This window comes from Lupinus angustifolius, chromosome LG08 (genome assembly GCF_001865875.1).
Source record: "Lupinus angustifolius cultivar Tanjil chromosome LG08, LupAngTanjil_v1.0, whole genome shotgun sequence".
Taxonomy (NCBI): domain Eukaryota; kingdom Viridiplantae; phylum Streptophyta; class Magnoliopsida; order Fabales; family Fabaceae; genus Lupinus; species Lupinus angustifolius.
In genome coordinates this window covers 21,643,102-21,663,727 of record NC_032016.1, presented here as the reverse complement: position 1 = coordinate 21,663,727, position 20,626 = coordinate 21,643,102, and the positions used below count along the sequence as shown (strand labels likewise).

At 31.1% G+C, this 20,626-nt stretch overlaps 3 protein-coding genes across 3 annotated transcripts; 1 reads left to right on the top strand and 2 right to left on the bottom strand.

Moving 5' to 3' along the window:
* On the bottom strand, positions 765 to 2,748 carry LOC109355160 (transcription factor bHLH30-like). Its single transcript, XM_019598137.1, has 2 exons — positions 2,267 to 2,748; positions 765 to 1,405 (listed from the first exon to the last, which is right to left on the bottom strand). The coding sequence occupies exons 1-2, from the start codon at positions 2,576 to 2,578 to the stop codon at positions 935 to 937; spliced, it is 783 nt and encodes a 260-aa protein (XP_019453682.1). The 5' UTR covers positions 2,579 to 2,748; the 3' UTR covers positions 765 to 934.
* Positions 13,536 to 17,696, top strand: LOC109355155 (ketol-acid reductoisomerase, chloroplastic). The gene is made up of 10 exons (XM_019598128.1): positions 13,536 to 13,896; positions 14,016 to 14,108; positions 14,579 to 14,644; positions 14,806 to 14,946; positions 15,387 to 15,614; positions 15,728 to 15,845; positions 15,926 to 16,065; positions 16,182 to 16,349; positions 16,427 to 16,582; positions 17,106 to 17,696. Exons 1-10 carry the CDS (start codon positions 13,621 to 13,623, stop codon positions 17,472 to 17,474), a joined length of 1,755 nt encoding a protein of 584 aa, XP_019453673.1. The 5' UTR covers positions 13,536 to 13,620; the 3' UTR covers positions 17,475 to 17,696.
* LOC109353762 (senescence-specific cysteine protease SAG39-like) lies at positions 18,585 to 20,205 on the bottom strand. The gene is made up of 2 exons (XM_019596129.1): positions 19,431 to 20,205; positions 18,585 to 19,358 (listed from the first exon to the last, which is right to left on the bottom strand). The coding sequence occupies exons 1-2, from the start codon at positions 19,867 to 19,869 to the stop codon at positions 18,766 to 18,768; spliced, it is 1,032 nt and encodes a 343-aa protein (XP_019451674.1). The 5' UTR covers positions 19,870 to 20,205; the 3' UTR covers positions 18,585 to 18,765.

Sequence of the window (20,626 nt, the reverse complement as noted above, 5' to 3'; positions counted from 1 at the left end):
GTAGTCACACATTCCTAGTGAGTTATTCCATTTTCTAAGTTCTTTATCAAGTTCAAGTATATTTTTTAGGTAATATTTTTCCTATCCAAACACTGAAACATATACATATTCTTTTGAAGGTTTTATGTATTATGTATAGTGAAGTTTACTTAAACTTTCCCAAATGCTCAACTATATTATTTCTATGCACGTTTAGTTAGTATTCACAAGTTGCATATATCATCTTCAACCAAAAGTGTTGGATCAACTTATCTCTCTAGTTTAAAATTAATTTACCCACCCAACATAATAAAGGAGTTAGAAATAGAATTTCTTCTGATGTAACTCTAAACAATTAGCATATATATTCAACCTATGAATAAAATTAAAAAGCATGGTGGGGTTGTTATTTACTGATGTATTAATGTTTGAATCTAGTTACAAAGTACAAAATAAAAAGTTTATTGTTTTTAAAATCATAGTCTTCTGATTCTTCTGTAGTCAAAATTTAGGACTTTGGATAAGAAAATGTAAAGGATTTAAGTACAAAGCATTGTTAAACACTGGTCAAATTACTAAACTACTTTCAAAATAACAGCTTACAATTGATTGCTTAATATGCACAGGTGAAGTGAATTCATGGCAACAGAATCTCTTCTGTACACAAGGTACAATATCATAGAAGACTACATCTTGTGTGGACCAAAAGATTAAAAGATGCCATGATCAATTATGAAAAAATCTATCAAAGCTCTTAAATATTTTTTCAACCCAGATAGGATGCCAGGTATTTTTTTTATGTGATTATCTTAAAATAAGTACATACCCAAATTACAAAGTGGAAGCACAACATTTCAAAATATATACAAGAGCTTACATGGTACATGAAATTACTACTATCATCAAATGTGAAGATGCTATGGATATGGAGATTCAGATTACTCAAGATGGGAGCTTACAATAAATCTTCTAGAGATGATGAAAATATAGAAATTCTCCTTCTCTTTCTGGTTCCTAAGAAGTCCTGTGAAACAGAAAATCTATTTAGTACAGACCTAAGAGCTTGGTGAACAGAGCCAGCAAGAAATTGACGGTATTCGGCATCTTCAAAATTCTGCTCTTCGCAGCTAATTATCACAAAGACATTCTTCATCCTGTCTCCCAAGGTTGCAATATCTGCCTTCATTATCATAAGATGAAGCGCATCTAGTGCTTGTCTTATATCTGACAATAGTCCAGGTTTATATTCACAACATAGAGATGCCTTAATTGAATATCGAAAACCATTCAAACCACCCTCATGTTCTTCGACTCTTATTTCGTCAACGTCCTTCGGTATCATTAAACCTTCACAAGCTTGTCCTGCATTCCTTTTCAGCTCTTTCAAGTGTCCAATAACCTCAGCAAGTAAGGATGCTTTATCCATCTATATGTTCAAAAGCATGAAAATAAAAACTCAGATTTTCAAGCGATGAATGAATAATTTAACATGCTTATTTATAACTGACATCTGAGTTTCATAATTCAAATGAGCATGACTTTGTTGGATAGTTGATATCCTCTTATTCCTTTTCTGAAATTGTGTCCTTGAACATTAAAATGTAAATCAATTAAAAGCAACAATGCAAAACATAAATGGCTTTACTAATGGATCCACTAGAGATGATCATTTAAGCATAGTTCATGCTGCAAACTATCAAGGTTCCAACATATTTTAATGGAAACAAGAGAATGTTAATGAATTTATTTGTCCAGAAACTATCACTTCCAGTTAAAGCTTTAGTGCAGATGTATAGTGTACCAAATCCCTCAAATTGTACCAACAAGGCATTGGTCAAGTCCATAAAAGACCAGAAGGTCAATGGTTTGATTACCGAGAGCGACACTTGTTGGGACAAAGAGTCACACACACCAAAATGGATTAATCCTTTACCCATAGAATGAGGAATACAAAAAATCCCTCAAATTATAATTGACAAATAAGGGAAAGTAAAATATAGATCACCATACATCCTTTGATCTACCATTCTTTTTTATGACCCAATTCAACCAAATAAATAGCTTAGTTAAGCAATAATCACAACTCACTCAAATTATTTACATGAGGCTATATGCACAGAAACAAAACAGCCATAATGGGTCATTTGTTTAGGCTTAAAAAAAGTGATTCTAAATTAAGGTTTTGGTGAGAAACATTTTAGTCCTGAATTACAGTTTTTTTATTTTTTTTATCAAAAAAATCACTTTTTTCTTATTAAAAAAGCTTAAACAAATATATTAAACTAACCTTGATAGCACCAGGAATCACAGCACGAAGTGTATCAAGATGTGCATTAATCCTTGATCTCCTATTCCTCTCTGCCTCACTATGATTCTTCAATGCTTCAATGCTTCTCTCAGTGGATACACCCTTTCGTTCTAATTTCACAGGTGCTTCCACAAGTTCCTTTTTCTCCCTATCCAAAACCAAAGACAAAGATGAACCATACCCACTTCCCATTACACCATGGTTATTCACCTGAAACCCTTCATTGATAACTCTCTTATAAGACCCATCTCCATTAATGCCAGATCCCCACTCAAAAGCTTCCATTTCCATTGATGAAAAATGAAAATGACACTGTGCAGTAAAAGACAGAAGAGAAAACCACCTTGGAATGATGAAATGGTAGTTGTTTTTGATTTTTTTTTTTAAGAGTTGCTTAAAATGTAATTCTCTATCAAATAACCTTAATAAAATAACTTATAACAAATTATACTGATCATAAACCATTTTAATAGATTTACTTTCATAAAAGATAAGACTGAATACATCTAACTTTCTCTACCCGAGAAGTCGCCCTCTAAGCTATTTTAATAAACTATGTATAAGTTGTGGCAGAGTTCCCTTGTGAAAGATGTAGTGAAGGTTGTGAGTTGAGTATCTCTATCAGAAGTAGTGAGTGATAGTGATGGTGGCTATACTGAGTATGGGGAAATGAAGGGAAAGATTCAGACAGTACTATGATTAAGGATACACACCTTTTATATTGGAGATATTCATGTACAAACAAGATATAGGGTATGGGTCCAGTACTTTTTTCCACATTTATAAATTCAAATATATATGTTAGATTTCAACATCTAGACCAGATCCAAATCAGAATCCTATCTCATAGAATCAAATATCAAATCTTAATACTCAAATTATATGATATTATTATGAGTCATTTTGAATCATTAAAGTATTTTATAATGTTATATGTATGTGCAAAGATTAGAGTTCATCAATTGAGCTACTGAAATACATTGTTTTTTAAAGACAGTGAATTTATTTTTAGGATAAAAGGGGGAATGTCAATTACTACACAGTTAATTAAAACATATAATTATAATCTATGCTAGTTGGGGAATTAGTTTCATGATAGTAGTACACTAACACTAGTACTTGTGGAGATATTATTATTTTTTAATAAATAAATAATAGCTACCAAAGTTTTAATGTTAGTGACTTAGTAGTGTATATAGAACTGGTTCTAGCAGAACTGCTAACTTAAGTATTTGTGTTTGAGTTCGAAAGCACCTCTTGGTATCTTTTTTTAATTAATATTATTTTATGGTAATTTATTTTATTAACTACAAGTATCCTGTACCTAATAAAAATTGGTGAAAATCCATAGAAGTTTATTTACGAACACATTTTTTGGTTAAACTTTAGTGACAATAAAAGAAATAATTAGAAAACTTACAAGTTTAAAGTTGCTTAAAAAGAAAAAAGATATTTCCTTTATCATAAAGATTTTATTCAGTTACTATCAATCATAAATATAGCATTTGTAAATAATGATAAATTTGAAAAATATTAAAATTCGCATAATAAAATTGAAAACATAATTTCGGATTTTAATTAATAGATTAAAATATAAGTGTATGTAAAATAGTGAGGAAGTAATAATCATAATCAATCTTCTTTAGAAAATCGTACTTACTCTTTATGTATAAGAGACTGTCTTAATAAAAATACTTAAGTATATGTACACAAAATGTGAAGTAAAGATCTTATGTCCTAAATATTTATATTTCTATTTAATTAAATTGCAATAAATAATATAAAAAATATTAATTTAAAATTATATAATTTTTTATTTTAATTAAATATTATTTTCTAATTGGAATGAAATCTACAAAAAAAAAAAAAATAATAAGACATTTTGTTCCCAATAAAATAGTGAATAGTGGATAGGTTCCTGGGGTGCTGACGAATCACTAGTGGATACGGTTGTTGGAATTGATGTATCCCAAATTAGCCGTTTTGGAACTTAACAATATTTGTCTGAAAAACTAGGTACATTTTATAATAGTCTCCTGTTTGAATATGACATCAATTTAATATATATAGATGCCTTGTATAATGTTTTCTTATATAGTCCAATATATTATTCATAATTTATGCATACTATTTTAATTAAAAAAACTGATAATTGTTAGTGCTTGAATTAAGAACAATAAACCGACATTATAAACAAAAATTACATTCTTAATTCATACACTTTCCTCATTAGATATGTCGTAATATTTTTAACACATTTCAAATTAAATTATATTTTATTAATAAAGTGTTGGTCTAACAGTATAAGACTTACTAGATCCCGAAGGTCGATGGTTTGATTCCTGAGAGCAACATTTGTTTAGAAGAGTAGTCACGAACCTCAAAATGAATTAGTTCTTTAATCAAAAAAGATAAGAACTACACGTGGTAGTACCAAAAATTAAGTTATACTTTACAAGTTTTTATCCATTATTTTTTAGTTTTTATATTGTCATAAATAAAAAATAATTAAATAAATATAAATATTTATTACAATTGTATGGATTTTAAGACAATTCTCATTTATTTCCAATTAAGACATGTCTTATTTTTTTTGTTAATCTCATATAAGTTTATATTTCATATCATACTTATAATATATTCAGATGACAAGTCTCGATATAACTATAATATTATTGTTTATTTATGATATCATAGTTCAAATCTTAAAATCAACTTATACTCTTATTGAATAAGCTTATATATATATATCATCCTCAAATTGTATTAGGTGAGAGTCTCTTACTTCTTTTTATTTACTCTTATCATATCTCATAATTTTTTTCAAAAATTCATAACTTATTATTTTCCTTGTGATATCCATGTCCGGTGGTATGGAGCTATGTCTACCCACCTACCATATGGTTAATGGATAATGACAAATGCCTATTTTAGCAAAACTTGAAGGGAATCTTAATGAGTCATGAGAGCTATTAATTAAATATTCATATAAGAGATATAGAGCTGCATTAACAGTAACCAGGATCCACCATGATCTCTCAATTTGGTTTTCATATTGCCAAAATTTGCTTTTATGTTTCTTCTCGGTCCACAAAGTGCATAGAATATATAAATTTTAGAGTGGGAATAATTTTAGTGACTAAAACTTTTGTGTTTGATAAAATTAGTTTGTAGAAAATTAGAAACTGGAAATATATTAAATGTAAATTAAATTAATTCTTTTAGTATTTTTTATGATTGAATTTTAGAAATTGTAATTCCTATCCAATAAATCCTTTTAATTTTTTTACAGACTAAAAATCATGTTTAGTTTTTATTTCTAGTAAGATGCTTAATGGGAGAACGTGTTGGAGCTTGGAGTTAGGCAAAAGCCAATTTGTATGGTGCCCTTTAGGCTAAAGATCCAGCTAATCACTTTTTTCTCTAATTAGCTATTCCCAATATTGAAATTAAAATAATAATCCATTTTCCATGTAACTGATAGTGACACAACAACTTTTTTCTTTTAAATAATCCACTTGGATTGATACATTTTTTTTTTGAATAGTCATGGAGGCCATCCTATAAGTTCCTTAGTGGCACGTGATTGGAGAGGGCAAATAGGTAACACCACGAATGTATGCATGAGATGCAAAATGTATGGAGGACCTTAACAACATGAGGTAGGGGATTGGGCTTTACCCTAATCTTTTGGGCCGAATGTCTTATATATTTATTTGACTATTTCCACACAAAAATGGCCAATCCCATAAATCAGATCAAACTATTTATCAACCTTTTGCTTGAAAATATTGATATGGACCACTTTCCCACCTTGGGTTGGTGATAGGGATAGCAAAAAGAACCATATGGATATCCATAAAAATATATACAATAATAACTATTATAATAATTTATAGATAAAGATGAATATCATAATATTCATTCTCAATATCTAAACATTTAAAATTTTACTTTTTAATTAAATATTTTATATATTATATAATTTTTATTACTTTCTTATATAATGTATTAGTCCAGTGGTATAAAGTATCACTAGATCCCCAATGTCGATGGTTCAATTTCTTGAAGTGACACTTGGGAGGAGTATCCTTGGTAGTACTCATACAAATAATACATTGTCTATTTTATTATTGTTTTATAATAAATTTATTAATTAAACTGTACAAGTAAATTTATCATATAAATATATATATATATTATTAATGATATAATAAGTGCTTATATATTAATTATTATAAAATATAAAAATATATAATTAATTTTGAAAACATGTTGGGTATACACATACCTACTACCCGTAGAGATACCTACAAATATGTGTGAATATGGGCATAAGTAAAGACCATATGTCTTAGACCAGTTGGTATCCCTAGTTGGTAAAGTAGGTCTAGCAACATATATACTGACAATGTATGAGTTTTATACATTGTCATTGCATTATTCATTATTTATGTTTTATCAACATTAACTCTTAAAAAACTACAAATAAATGTTAGATGATTACCGATTCTATATAAATTTTACACGACTAATAATGTATAGATATTAGATGGCATGTCATTACATGCAAATATATACTGTGAGTACTAATCATTGATATGAAAATTGGACGAGAGTAAACATCCGCTATTAGGCATTAAACGACTATTATGCTTTGCTCTTTGCCGGAAAGAACATAAATTATTTGTTCTCATTTATGTATCTCTATGTACCAACTCAATAAAGTTTTGCCACATAATAAAAAAGGGCATGTTATTTTAATGCCATTTATTTTGGATTTTTCCCTCACCTGCAAGAGTTGCATAATCATCTCCAACATCTTCCATGTACTTGAGATGAAAACTTCTCAATTCGGTGCATGGTGCATCATTTAAACTTGTCTATATGTATTAAAGCTTGAGCAAACAAAGCACATTCAACAACATAGAACATATGGTCTTCCTAACAAGGAACAAATGGTAAAATGTGATGACAATGGTAATGAGAATAAGCAGTCGAGTTATTACTGCAACTCCTAATGAATCGAGATATAGAGCATAATGGTAATGACATTAGGGTGATTTTGCAAGTTTGGGGGCAAACACTAATAGTTAGTAACAAAAGGAAATTAAGTGATTTTTCTTTTTTGTTTTGGGTGACAAAATTTTATTGGATTGATATAGGCTATTAAAAAATGTATGCATTAACATTGTTTGAGTTTAATCATTATTAAATTTGTTGAATAATTCAAGTGTGAACTCTCATATTGGATATGCGTGAATGAGTGAAATAGTTTATAAATAGGAAAGACGCATAGAACTAATGTCTTAAAATGTTGGTTCAAGACTTGATGCATCACTTGCGACTTTTCACTCTTCCCATACAAGACATTAATATTTTATCATTAGCGACTCTTCACAAAATACAGATAAGTGACAAATAATATATTATCTATGTATAAATATCTATACTAATAGAACATAAATATTATATAGAGGAACATGAAAATAAGGACATACCATATGTGTTTAGGAGGAAATGCTTTCAAGAATAACTCACAACCATGTTTGCTTAACATATGGGCCACAAGCTCATAATATAATGCACATTAATGATTTTTATTTTCTAGTACTGAATATTTAATTTTTATATATTTTAATTTTAAAAAATTGTATCACATTTTTTGTATTGGGTATACATGATATTATAATTTTATTTTTATATTTAATTATACATGATATTATAATTTTGGTTATAGTTTCGGATTGAGTGTAGAGTCTCTATATGATATAACTTATTAGAAAAAAGTATCTTCTAAGAAAAAATAAACATTTAGTCTTTGATTTAATTGTATTTTGATACTTACTCAAAAATTTGATCTTCCTTATATGAAAATAATTGGATCAATGATGAACATGAGATAATCTTCAGATATGGAGAATAAAGTGTAAAGATGTTAAGTTGTTTATTTTTTAGTGTTTCAAATAACATAATAATTCTCCATTTAAAAAGTAACCTAAAGTAATCATATACAACCTCTTGAGTCATTTTTTGTAAAATTAATTTCATTGTATATGTTGCAAAAAAGAATATATCATATTATCTTTCAATTACTATCGTTTAAATATATAAGTGTAATTAAATGAAATTATACATGTTCAATTAACTGAATGTTTTAGGTATATTTTACATTTATACTGTAATAAGGATAAAGTTAGGATATAGAAAATACACATATTCAATTACCTATATATATCTCTTATATAAGTTTTGTCGTTATATAGTAGCATAGATAATGACATTCAATTATATAAAACTATGTAAAATTAAATAATTATAACCTATACAATTTCTTCTGTTACTTTGATGTCCAACTCGGACATGATAAATCTGATAAAAATAAAGATCCAAATGATCGCATAAAATACACGAAAGGAGTAATTATTAAAAATGACTTTGTGAGGAATTTTGCATATTAATTTGTCTTCCTAAGAATAGAGCTGTAAATACCGGTTATATGGGTGAGTTTGAGTTAATCCACATAAGGTTCATGCTAAACTGGACCAGGATAAAAAGCATACATACAATTTTATGAATATCATTTGATATACTTTTTTTGACACATTTGTTATGCCCAATGCAACTAAACTCATAAGTGTAAGTTAAGATATGATGTTAAGTCTATTCATATGATTTATAACATAATACATTTTTTAAATCTTTCATTCATATTGGACTATCACTTCCAACACAATATAATCAATGACTTCACTCTAATATATAAACATTTAGACATTATAAAAAATATATCATTCAGTTCATAACAATGATAATATAGATTCAAGTTCAAATCAAACTCTATAAGTTAAAGTATAAATGTATAATCACCATCATAATATATGATCATTATTCTTTAATTTATGTTTGAAGATCTTTTGTATGCTCATGAGTTAAATTTGGTTGTGTGAAGTTCTTTATGGTAAATAATTATGTTATTTTTAGTTTCGTTATAAAGTTATTATTATTTACTATATAAATTTTTAGACGCTATAAAAAAATATATGATAGTAACCCAGTTATAGAGGAGACCAAGAGGCCCAGGCAGAAGCCCAAATGGCTTAGTGACTAAGTGGAAGAACTCTAATTTTAATTATTTCTGCAGTGTTTTTATTTTCCTTGGGCTAAGTGTTGTTAAGCCCATTTTTATTCCTTGTCTAAACCTAAAAATAGCTGTTGAAGCTATATAAGAACTGTGGCTGCTGTTGAAATGATATGAAAAGTATTATTCAGTAGATTTTTCCTTCTTAGAATCTAATATTTGCTATTATCATTTTCAACCCAATTTATTTCCTATCAATATATCATTCAATTTATAACAATGATTATATAGACTCATGTTCAGATGAAACTCTATAAGTTAAAGTATAATCATCATTATAATATATGATCATTATTCTTTAGTTTATGTTTGAAGATCCGTTGTATGCTTATGAGTTAAATTTGGTTGTGTGGAGTTCTTTATAGTAAATAATTATGTTATTTTTTTAGTTTTATTACAAAACTTGTTATCATTTATTATGTTTTTATCGGAAAGTTAATTTAATTAACTACACGATTGAGAAATGAAAAATAGAATCTATATGATTTGATCTATTTTATTTTAGTGCTTAAAGTGATATTATGAAAAATAGGGTGAATTATATAATGATTCATTTTGTAACATTATTGTAATTTATAAATATTTATGTTATAAATGTTAATTTATTTTTTGTTCATAATTTATAACACCAATATTTATTATCTAATTTTATTATAGTACCATTATGTTGTAAAATAATTTTCATATAAGGCTTATTATCAAGCCAAATATCCTAAAAAATAAAAAGAAAGGAGTAGCTCGAATCTATTCGGGTAAGCTCAAGTCAACCCCGATTTTAATACTCTGGTTGGTTAAGGCTAAAGAGTATGAATTCAACAAAAAATGTATAATAAGATACCCAAGTCTTATGAAGTTTTGGGTTTTAGCATACCAATTATATCGTGTATTAATAGTCTATTATTTTCTTTCAAAGTTTTAATTATGAGAGATGTGATGAATACTATTTTATATTCTAATTAATTATAAATAACTAAGAATATATTATCATCCAACTAACTATACAACCAATTAATACTTTTATTATCAAATATTATGACACTTTTGGTAACAAATTCTTAATATAAACATTCTACCTTCCCTTGTGTAGTTATTTAATTTAAATTAAAAAAACTATACAATTTCACATTACTCAATATTTGCATTAATCTATCTATTATTTAATGTTTACTATTACTCTACAAATTATTGTATTTTTCACTCTATCATATATTTGTGATACTTTTTCTACTGAATTTTTATATCACAGTTCAGATTCTTTGGATTTTAATTTTTCACTATTTTAATATTACACTTCACAATTTGATTTCCCTATTTTCATTAAAAAATCAAATTCGAAATTGAAAAAATCATTTTATTTTCTGCAACTTTTAAAATATATATTTTCAAAAAAATCATACAATATCATGTTTTGGTTTCATATTTTCATTATAAAATTCATATTCGAAATTGTCATTTATTTTCCTTATGTGTTCTTTTATGAATGAACGGTTTGATCGGACTAGAGGTCCAGGTAAGACTTCTTTGAATATTCGAGCAATGGTTCTTCTAGAATCTGGACGGAGGTTTACCTGGACCTGCCAATGGAGGTACGTAAAAAGGTTTTCCAACGATCGAATCAAGAAAACTGTAGAGGTAATGTTTGTGAGCAATAAATGATAGGCAAAAAGTAAGTAGAAAGTAATAATGATATGTGATAAGTTCTAATGAATGATATTTCCTCTTGGGGATACCCCTATTTATAATAGTTGAGGTGAATGACGTGACTCTAAAGAGTACTGTTGGCATGCCCAACCATCCTGGCTTATTATGGGCTGCTTTTTCGTGTTAGGCAGCTTCAGCAGGGCCGTACTCTACGCATAGTTAACTTACAACTTGTGTTAGACCTGACAACCATATTGTATGTCTATTCTTGTCGTGTCGACAAAAGGAGTATGTGAGATTGCAAGTGTTACGGTAGTGAGTTGTTGGTGGCGCGTCAGACCGGCTTCGTGTAACACCTCAATTATGTCATGCGACCTCACAGACCCATACATATACTGAGCGTGCCAACCATTCAGCTTAAATACTCCTCGAATATTTTATTTCCCTCCTATGGGAGCCTTCCGCGACTCGAACCTGTGACCTGAGGAATACATAGTCACTATATCACATGGTTAACAATATGAATGCATGATAACATGAATGTTTTTAACCATACGAATGCACAAGTATATGTGTTCTTAACCATATGAATACACATGCAATATGTGTGTTCTAAATCATGCGGCAAAAAATATCGCTTCGTGCTAATACATGAGTAACTTGCTAGTAGATTTTAAAGAATGATAATTCATAAAAAATTATCCTTCAATCCATAGACATTTATTAAATTACATTTTAAATTATTCAATCCACCAATATTTAAATTGAATGAACCTCTAATCTATTTGATTTTATAATTGAAACAAAAAAACATTTTCAAAATACCATATTTTCAAAAACCACTGTTTCAATAGAAAATTTTAGACTCACTTCTATTAAAAAAATCATTTTTACAAATAAATATTTTTTAATTATTTTTAAGAAACGCTTTTGTAATATTTCCCAACTTTTTAAAAACTAACTTTATTGTAACAACTCACAGGAATGTGATGTTTTAGTTACATGTAATTTTTTTTTTTAAATATGACAATAAATTTTTAATATTCATCACATATTATTGATCTTAAAATAAATTACACTGAAACCCTTTTGATTTTAGCAAAATTATATAAATCACTCTTCACTTTTTTATACCTACGCAAATCTCCATAATTTTATACTTTCATTATACTAACCACCCTGCACGAGAAATGAGTTTAATCTTTTAAACAAAAAATGTGATAAATGTAATTAAGTTAACCAAAAAATATAGTATATTGTAGAGACAAGTCCAAATAATATATGAATCAATACTTATTTATTATTTTTGGTTCGTTACGATAAAATATAAGAGCGATTTAAACAATATCTCTTTAGAAATGTTGATGCATTTTGTAACAAAAAATAATGAAGATACATTGACTTTTATATCATTTGGATTTGTCTCAACAATATATCATGTTTTGTTTAACTTAATTGCATTTATTATATTTTTTGTTTAAAAGATTACACTTATTTCTCAGTGTTGGGTATTCCAAGTGTGAATGAAGAAGTCCTCAATTGGACAAAAATGGATGAGTTAGAGAACATATAAGTGGATGGACCCATAGACATAATACCTTAAGGTTTTGGGTCAAGATGTGGTGTCAAACCCATTTATATGCTTCTTTCACTTAGCCCATGGAGGAATGTTGTAGCCCATGGATGAAGATCTCCCAACAAGTGGTATCAGAACCGATGGTTCGACGACTCAACAGAGTATTGAAGCGACAAGTGGTCGATAGATCCATGAGGGATCCTTGTGTCGAAAGAGGTCAAGGCGGTGTGTTCCATTGATGAAAGAATAAGCCAACAGCGATACAAGTAAATAGAGTTGAGTTTTGGTGTATCTAGTACTCAGAGGGGAATTCACACTTGAGAAGGGGAAATGTTGAGTATTCCCAATGTGAATAAAGACCTAATACTTAAGGTTTTGGGTCAAGAAGTGGTGTCAAACCCATTTATATGTTTATTTCACTTAGCCCATGGAGGAATGTTGTAACTCATGGATGAAGATTTCCCAACACTCATGTAGAGTCGTCAGTGTAACGAAAATATAAAAAACTAAGGGGTTCATATAGGTCCAAAAAAATGAGGAGTAGTTTATATAATTTCATTAAAACTCAAGGAGTGTCAGTATAGTTTACTCTTAATCTTATTATAACAAGTGTTTGCTAAAATATATTGATAATATATAAATTTTTATACTTTCAATATATTATCTATCATTTATTTTCAATAATTATTAACTTTTAAAAAATTAATACAAAAATGTAAATAATATACTAACCGTCTATAAACATTTAATATAAATATAAAATCAAACATAGGACAATGTTTGAGAGTTTGTGCAAGATGAATTTAATTTTCCTCGCTCATATGAAATAACGTGAAATACACGTGTATGGTAGAGATTCAAACCTCAAAACCTAGAGAGGCGATTCTACCATCACGGCGCACGTTAGCCTTTCCACCTGAGCTCACAATATAAACTCGGACTCAGTCTCTCAAACTTGTTCCTCATATTCCGAAAATGGCGGCTACTCCTTCTTCCTGCTCCTCTGCAATCTCTGCCATCTCCATAAACCTAGCCAATACTCCTTCCAGAAACTTCGCCTCTACCAATCTCTCATTTTCCAAGCTCAACCTTGGTTCCGCTAGGGTTCGCCGATGCATAACTGGCAACACCGCCGCTGGCGCTCTCGGCGCTCGCATGGTTTCGGCGGCACCGGTTGCTTCTCCTGTTGAGCTTGATTTCGAGACCTCTGTGTTCAAGAAGGAGAAGGTTAGCCTCGCTGGACACGATGAGGTACGTATATAAATATGCTGTTTTGAGATTTTTGGAAAAATTTGATGTTATTTAATTTTGTGGTTTTCTCAATTTACTATGAGAAACTAAATTTTTTTTGGTTGATATGTTATATGTAGTACATCGTAAAAGGAGGGAGGGATTTGTTCCATTTGTTACCAGAGGCATTCAAGGGGATTAAGCAGATTGGTGTTATTGGATGGGGATCCCAGGTAAACATGAAAAGCTTGTGAAGTAGAGAGAGTTTTTCTCTCTATAGAGTAATTTTTGAAATGGAAACTTATGATTCTGAATTATGATAATTTTTAAAATTGAAATGAACTCTACTTGGGTGCAGCTAGTAATATCTTTATACATAGATTTTGTTGAACAAGAATTAAATCATTAATTATGTGTCAATAATTACTGCTTAAATGCACCCAAGTAAGGTGTACTAAGTTCATATTGTTAGTTGACTAGCATATTGTGAAATATATGTGTAAGTGTTTTTGTGTAAGGGAAGTTTTTTCGGTTAGAGTATTAAAGTGGAATGTTGGATGTTTCATCCTAATTTGAACATTTATAGCCATCAACTCATCCCTTTTAGTCTGGTTATTGAAGACAAAGTTCACTTGTTTTTCTTCTGATAATAACACACTCCATGATTTTGATATGATTGCTAACTTTGCACTACCTTCGCCAGGGACCTGCTCAGGCCCAGAATCTACGTGACTCACTTGCCGAAGCGAAGTCTGATATTGTGGTTAAGGTGATTCCAGATTTCATCACATTGCTGGTTCATTATCTTGTGTTAATGTATACTTATATAAGTTCTAATCATTGAGTAACTTATTTTTAACCTTTGATTGAATGATCATACTTCCCAAATCTTAGTTATATTAAAATGTTTGTCTTTTAATAATAACACAGATTGGACTCAGGAAAGGTTCTCATTCCTTTAATGAAGCTCGGGCAGCTGGTTTTAGTGAGGAGAATGGAACTCTTGGTGACATTTGGGAAACTATCTCGGGCAGTGATCTTGTGTTGCTATTAATTTCTGATGCTGCACAGGTTAGTTAATACAAGCCAGTGCTCCAGAAATTTTCAGATCATTTGGTACTACATATATTGTTCTATATGTTTTTTACATTCCACTTCCAGTTGTTCTTTTATGTTGATAAAGTTCTATATCTCATATCTTCCGTTCGCTGAGCTGGGTGGTGTAAGTTTTTGCTCACTTCATATCAAACATTTAGATAAGGTGGTGGTAGACAATGAGGAAAGTAAAGATTGTGCTGTGGGATAATGTTCAAGCTTGAATAATGTTTTGGTGATGCAATATTAGTCTTTAACAATGTTCAAGCTTCAAACATTTTCCTGCCTAAGACAACTTATAATTTGTATTCTTCATAGATTTTGTGACACGCTGCCGTGATTTGCAATTTATGATATTTTTGTGTGTCTCTCTCGCCACCATTTAATTACTTTTTATTTTTTTCTTTGTCATGCAGGCAGATAATTATGAAAAAATATTTTCCCACATGAAGCCAAACAGTGTACTCGGGCTCTCCCATGGATTCCTTCTTGGGCATTTACAATCTAGTGAACTTGATTTTCCAAAACACTTCAGTGTAATTGCTGTATGTCCAAAAGGCATGGGTCCATCTGTTAGGAGGCTCTATGTCCAAGGTCAAGAGGTAAATGGTGCTGGAATTAATGCAAGTTTTGCTGTCCACCAGGTGATCATGCTTTCTCTCTCCCTCTCCTTCTTTCCACCCTTTGTGGTCCCCTTTCCCATAATCGATATGATTATTTTATTTGCTGTGGCTGAGATGAGTATCTTTGCATGCAGGATGTGGATGGCAGGGCTACTGATGTTGCTTTGGGATGGTCTGTTGCCCTTGGTTCTCCTTTCACATTCGCAACTACATTAGAGCAGGAGTACAAGAGTGATATCTTTGGGGAGAGAGGTAGTAATATCTTCTGCAGTGCCTTGAAGCTGTCCTCGTAAACTTATTGTCTAACTTCTGGTTTTATTTATGGCTTATAGGTATTTTACTTGGTGCTGTCCATGGAATTGTGGAGTCCTTATTTAGGAGGTATACTGAAAATGGAATGAGTGAAGATCTGGCTTACAAGAACACTGTTGAGTCTATAACAGGAGTTATATCTAAAACCATTTCAACTAAGGTGTTCCCATTTTCATAGTTTAGTGTTAAATTCTTGTCTCTTGCATTTTTTCCCTGAGTATGTGAATTTCTGCTTCTGAGTTGTGACATAACCTTTGCTATTTGTTGTCTGATTAGGGCATGTTGGCTGTATACAATGCTTTATCTGAAGATGAGAAAAAGGAATTTGAGAAGGCATATAGTGCTTCATATTATCCTTCCATGGAAATTTTGTATGAGTGCTACGAGGATGTAGCTAGTGGTAGTGAGATTCGTAGTGTTGTTTTGGCTGGGCGTCGTTTTTATGTAAGTGCTATTTATTTCCCATTGAGAGCAGTTGGCCTTTATGCATTTGACTTTAAATTATATTTGTGCTTTTTCAGGAGAAAGAAGGCCTACCTGCTTTTCCAATGGGTAACATTGATCAAACTCGCATGTGGAAGGTTGGTGAACGTGTCAGATCTACAAGGCCAGCAGGTGATCTAGGCCCACTATATCCATTTACTGCTGGTGTCTTTGTGGCATTGATGATGGCCCAGGTATGTGTACTTATTCTGTTAGCATTTTTTCTTTCCTTATTGGGAGGGTGAGTCCTAGCATACCAGTAAGGTTGCTTGCCTTGTGAATCCGAGGTCATGGGTTCGCTTGTGATGATAAGGATACATACATTTACCACCTTCCCCAGACCCCACTATGTGAGAGTCTCATGCACTAAGCCACCTTTTAGCTTATTAGGAGTTTTGGTATAATGGCCATGTTTTATTTAACCCACTATATTTTTTGCTACTTTTTTTTGAAGTGGTCCTTTTTAACAAGCCTAAAACTTTAGTAAAGCTTCAGCTTGAGGGAAATTGTTAGAATATCACGTCATAACACAATGTTAATATACACTAGAGAATATTTTTAAGAGCTCTATAATATATTTTCCTCTTTCTCCTCCTTAACACCAATTTCTACAATTTTCATATTTATTTTTCTTTTTTGTTTATGCTTTCTGGGGTGGAATTACAATGCATTGTCCTTTTTGTTTTTCCTTTTAATTTATGATTACAAAATTTCCAGATTGAAGTCCTGAGGAAGAAGGGGCATTCCTACTCTGAAATCATTAATGAGAGTGTCATCGAGTCTGTTGATTCTTTGAATCCTTTCATGCATGCTCGTGGTGTTTCTTTCATGGTTGATAATTGTTCAACCACAGCAAGGCTGGGATCAAGGAAATGGGCTCCCCGATTCGATTACATCCTAACCCAACAGGCCTTGGTGGCAGTGGACAGTGGTGCACCTATCAATCGCGACCTAATCAGCAACTTCTTGTCCGACCCAGTACACGGAGCCATTCAAGTTTGTGCTGAACTTAGACCTACAGTGGATATCTCAGTGCCAGCAGATGCAGACTTTGTCCGCCCTGAGTTGCGTGGGTCTGGTAATTAGGAATTGAAGCAATTAGCGCTTCTCTGCCATTTTCTTTTAAAAATGCTTACAGTGGAAGTTGTCCTGTTAGTCAGAGTTTTGTTCCGTGGTTGATTGCTAGTTTGTGAGTTTGTATTATCACTTTATTGCACTTAAGATTTTACGGATGAGGAATGTTTCTTAATGTCTTAAACGATTGAGTTAATCAATCATGATAATAAATATTAGGTTGCCTTTGATTGATAGACTTGTTTGATCGATGAATTATAACATGTGGACTTCATATATATCATATTTATTTGGGTGAACCATATGTACATCTATTATTCTCATATTTCACTAAATGAATATTTCATGCATTGGGTTGTAAAAAATCAAAAGTAAGTACCTAATCACCTAAAAGAAGAATGACGCTCCTTACCCTGATTTGTTAGCTCTACAGTACAGATTCTAGTTGAACACCCTTGTGTGTCCGAGTCCGACACGTATCTGGTATGGATATGCTCAGATTTGCAAAGGATATGTGTCCGTAGAGTATCCAAAATTAAAAAATAAAATAAATAAATATCAAAAGAAATGTACTAGATTCGTTTTTAATAAAATATGATAAAATAGATTCATTTTCAATAAACACCAACTTATTTAAAGACCACAAAGACTAATACTAACATATCGTCACACTACATTGACCCTCCGATAGCCGGTGCATCATGCCGACTATCCGATCCACATCACTGTCAAAGAGGAGATGAAATTGATACTATTTTTGTTTCTAGGACTAGACAATAAGCAATTTTAGGAGATATTCTATTATATTTTCTAGTTTTGGTACTTGAAATTTTGGAAATAATGATTTTCAATTTCCATTATATTTTTTACTTTGGATATTCTGATTTACACTTATAATTTTATCATATTTTATATGTTTTTTAGTATTTTATACACGTATCCTTGACCATATTGTATCCTATATTTTAGAAAAAATATGTGTCAACATATTATATATATATATATATCTAAGATACCAAAGAAAACAACAACTTTTACATGGTAAAGAAAAATAATTATTTTCCAATGTCATGTAAGCCTTATCGAGTTATCTACCATCATGGAGGGAGAAAGAAATAAAAGAATATGACAAAGAAAAGAGAAATGGCAATGTTCCTTAATGTCATAACTATGGCAAATTTTTCATTATATTGTGATTGATAAGTACACTAATTCATGTAAAGGATACACAAGTGGTAGCAGGAATTGAGACATAAAAATATATCTGTATATAGTTTAGGAATATGGTATGCAAATTTTATAATTATGCAGTAGGGTAAGATGCTTGCATAGCAATGCCACAAAGTCCTTCATTAGCAGCCACATTCCTTTGCATCTTAATGTATCCTTCTTCACCCCACTGGGTTCCCCATGAGTTCTTAACCAACCAATAGTTCAGTCCATCAGCACTAACACCATAACCCACGGCGGTGACACCATGGTCCAACTGAGTGCCACAGCTACCAGTAAAGACACCACCTTGGTAAAACTGAAAATCAGAGCCACTAGCATCAATGGCTACAGAAATGGGTTGATTAGCCACAGCTTTTTGCAGCGCTTGCTCGTCGTTGGCAGGGACATCTTCATACCCGGTAATGGTAGCTGCATGGTTGGCTGCTTCATCTGCATTGCATGTTCCATCAACACCTTGATATGGGTAATTGGCTTCAGTGTCTAGTCCATGGTTTTTTATGATGAATTTGAAGGCATCATCCATGAGACCACCCTCACAACCTTGGTCAACACCCTTTGTATCACAATCAACAAGCTCTTGTTCAGACAAAGAGATCAAATTTCCAGTTCTCAACTTATTGATTCCTTCAGTTGCTGCAACAGCAGAAAATGCCCAGCAACATCCTACAAGGTAAATTCAAGATATTAAATCTTTCACATGTAACATATTCATTCAATGAATCATTGTACACTTACCACACTGGCCTTGGTCCTTGACCGGTGTCACTGCTCCTTGTTGTCTCCAATCCACTGTGGATGGTACTGCAGTCACATTTTCATACTTAAAATTGTTTGTCCTTGTGATTGAGGAGCTCATATACCCTTTGAATCCATTTTTGTATGCATTGAACTCTTCATTTGTAAGGTCTGCAAATTGATTAATGCCTAGCTTGTAAGGTTTGTTCCCAGCATTATTGAAAGCTTCTATGTAATTCACATTTTCATTGAATATACTGAAGCGCTTCTCCCTTTCTTCGGCGTCCTTATAGACTTTGCCATAGCGAATCATCCATTGTTCATGCTTCTCATACATGGAGGCGTGTTGGAGAGTGCGAGATGTGACTTGAAAAGCCAAGAATCCTAAGCATAAAAGAAAGGGTAATGAAATATGATGGAATTGGTTTTTGGCAACCATTGTAGTTACTAGTTAGTAGCTAGAATGATAAGTGGAACAAATGCTTCAGGTTGCTTAATGCTTACTGAACTGTGAGAAATATGTGTTGTGATATTACCCAAGAATACTTGTGGTATTTATAGGGTAGTTCATGTTGAATTGTAAGCTATTTTTTTCTGAAGTTTTCATTTCAAATCATGAAACTGATTTCTCTTCTACGTACCTTGGAGAATTTGCTGATTAAGATGGTCGTGTATTGTGGACAAATTACTTGTCAAGCATAACGTAGAGAATCAGATACGTATGGTGTTAGTATAAGTTACATCAATACGCTTATTATGTAGAATTCTATTTGCCAACGATAATAAACAGGCACTTAATAAAAATTCTAATAATTTGTTCTTTTAATATAAGTTAATTTTGTTATTGAGATGATTGTTTTTCATTGTCAGCAAAGAGAGAGTGGTATGGTAAGAAGTTGGTATAATAGTTAAGGTTATAATGATCTCTGGGAGCGACACTTATTGGAGGGACAATCACATGTAACGAAATAAATTAATTTTTTACTATTTGAGAGAATAACCATTAGTTATAATAAAAAAAGTATGATATATTTTTCAATTGCTTCTTTTTACATAAATTGTCTTCGCACACTTGACATATCTGATCCATATCTATTAGGTTAAGACAAGTAAGTTTTGTCCAATTGGATCTTTCTCTACCTAGGAAGCGAGCCCAAACCCAACAACATAATAGAAGTAGATATATAATATTTCTA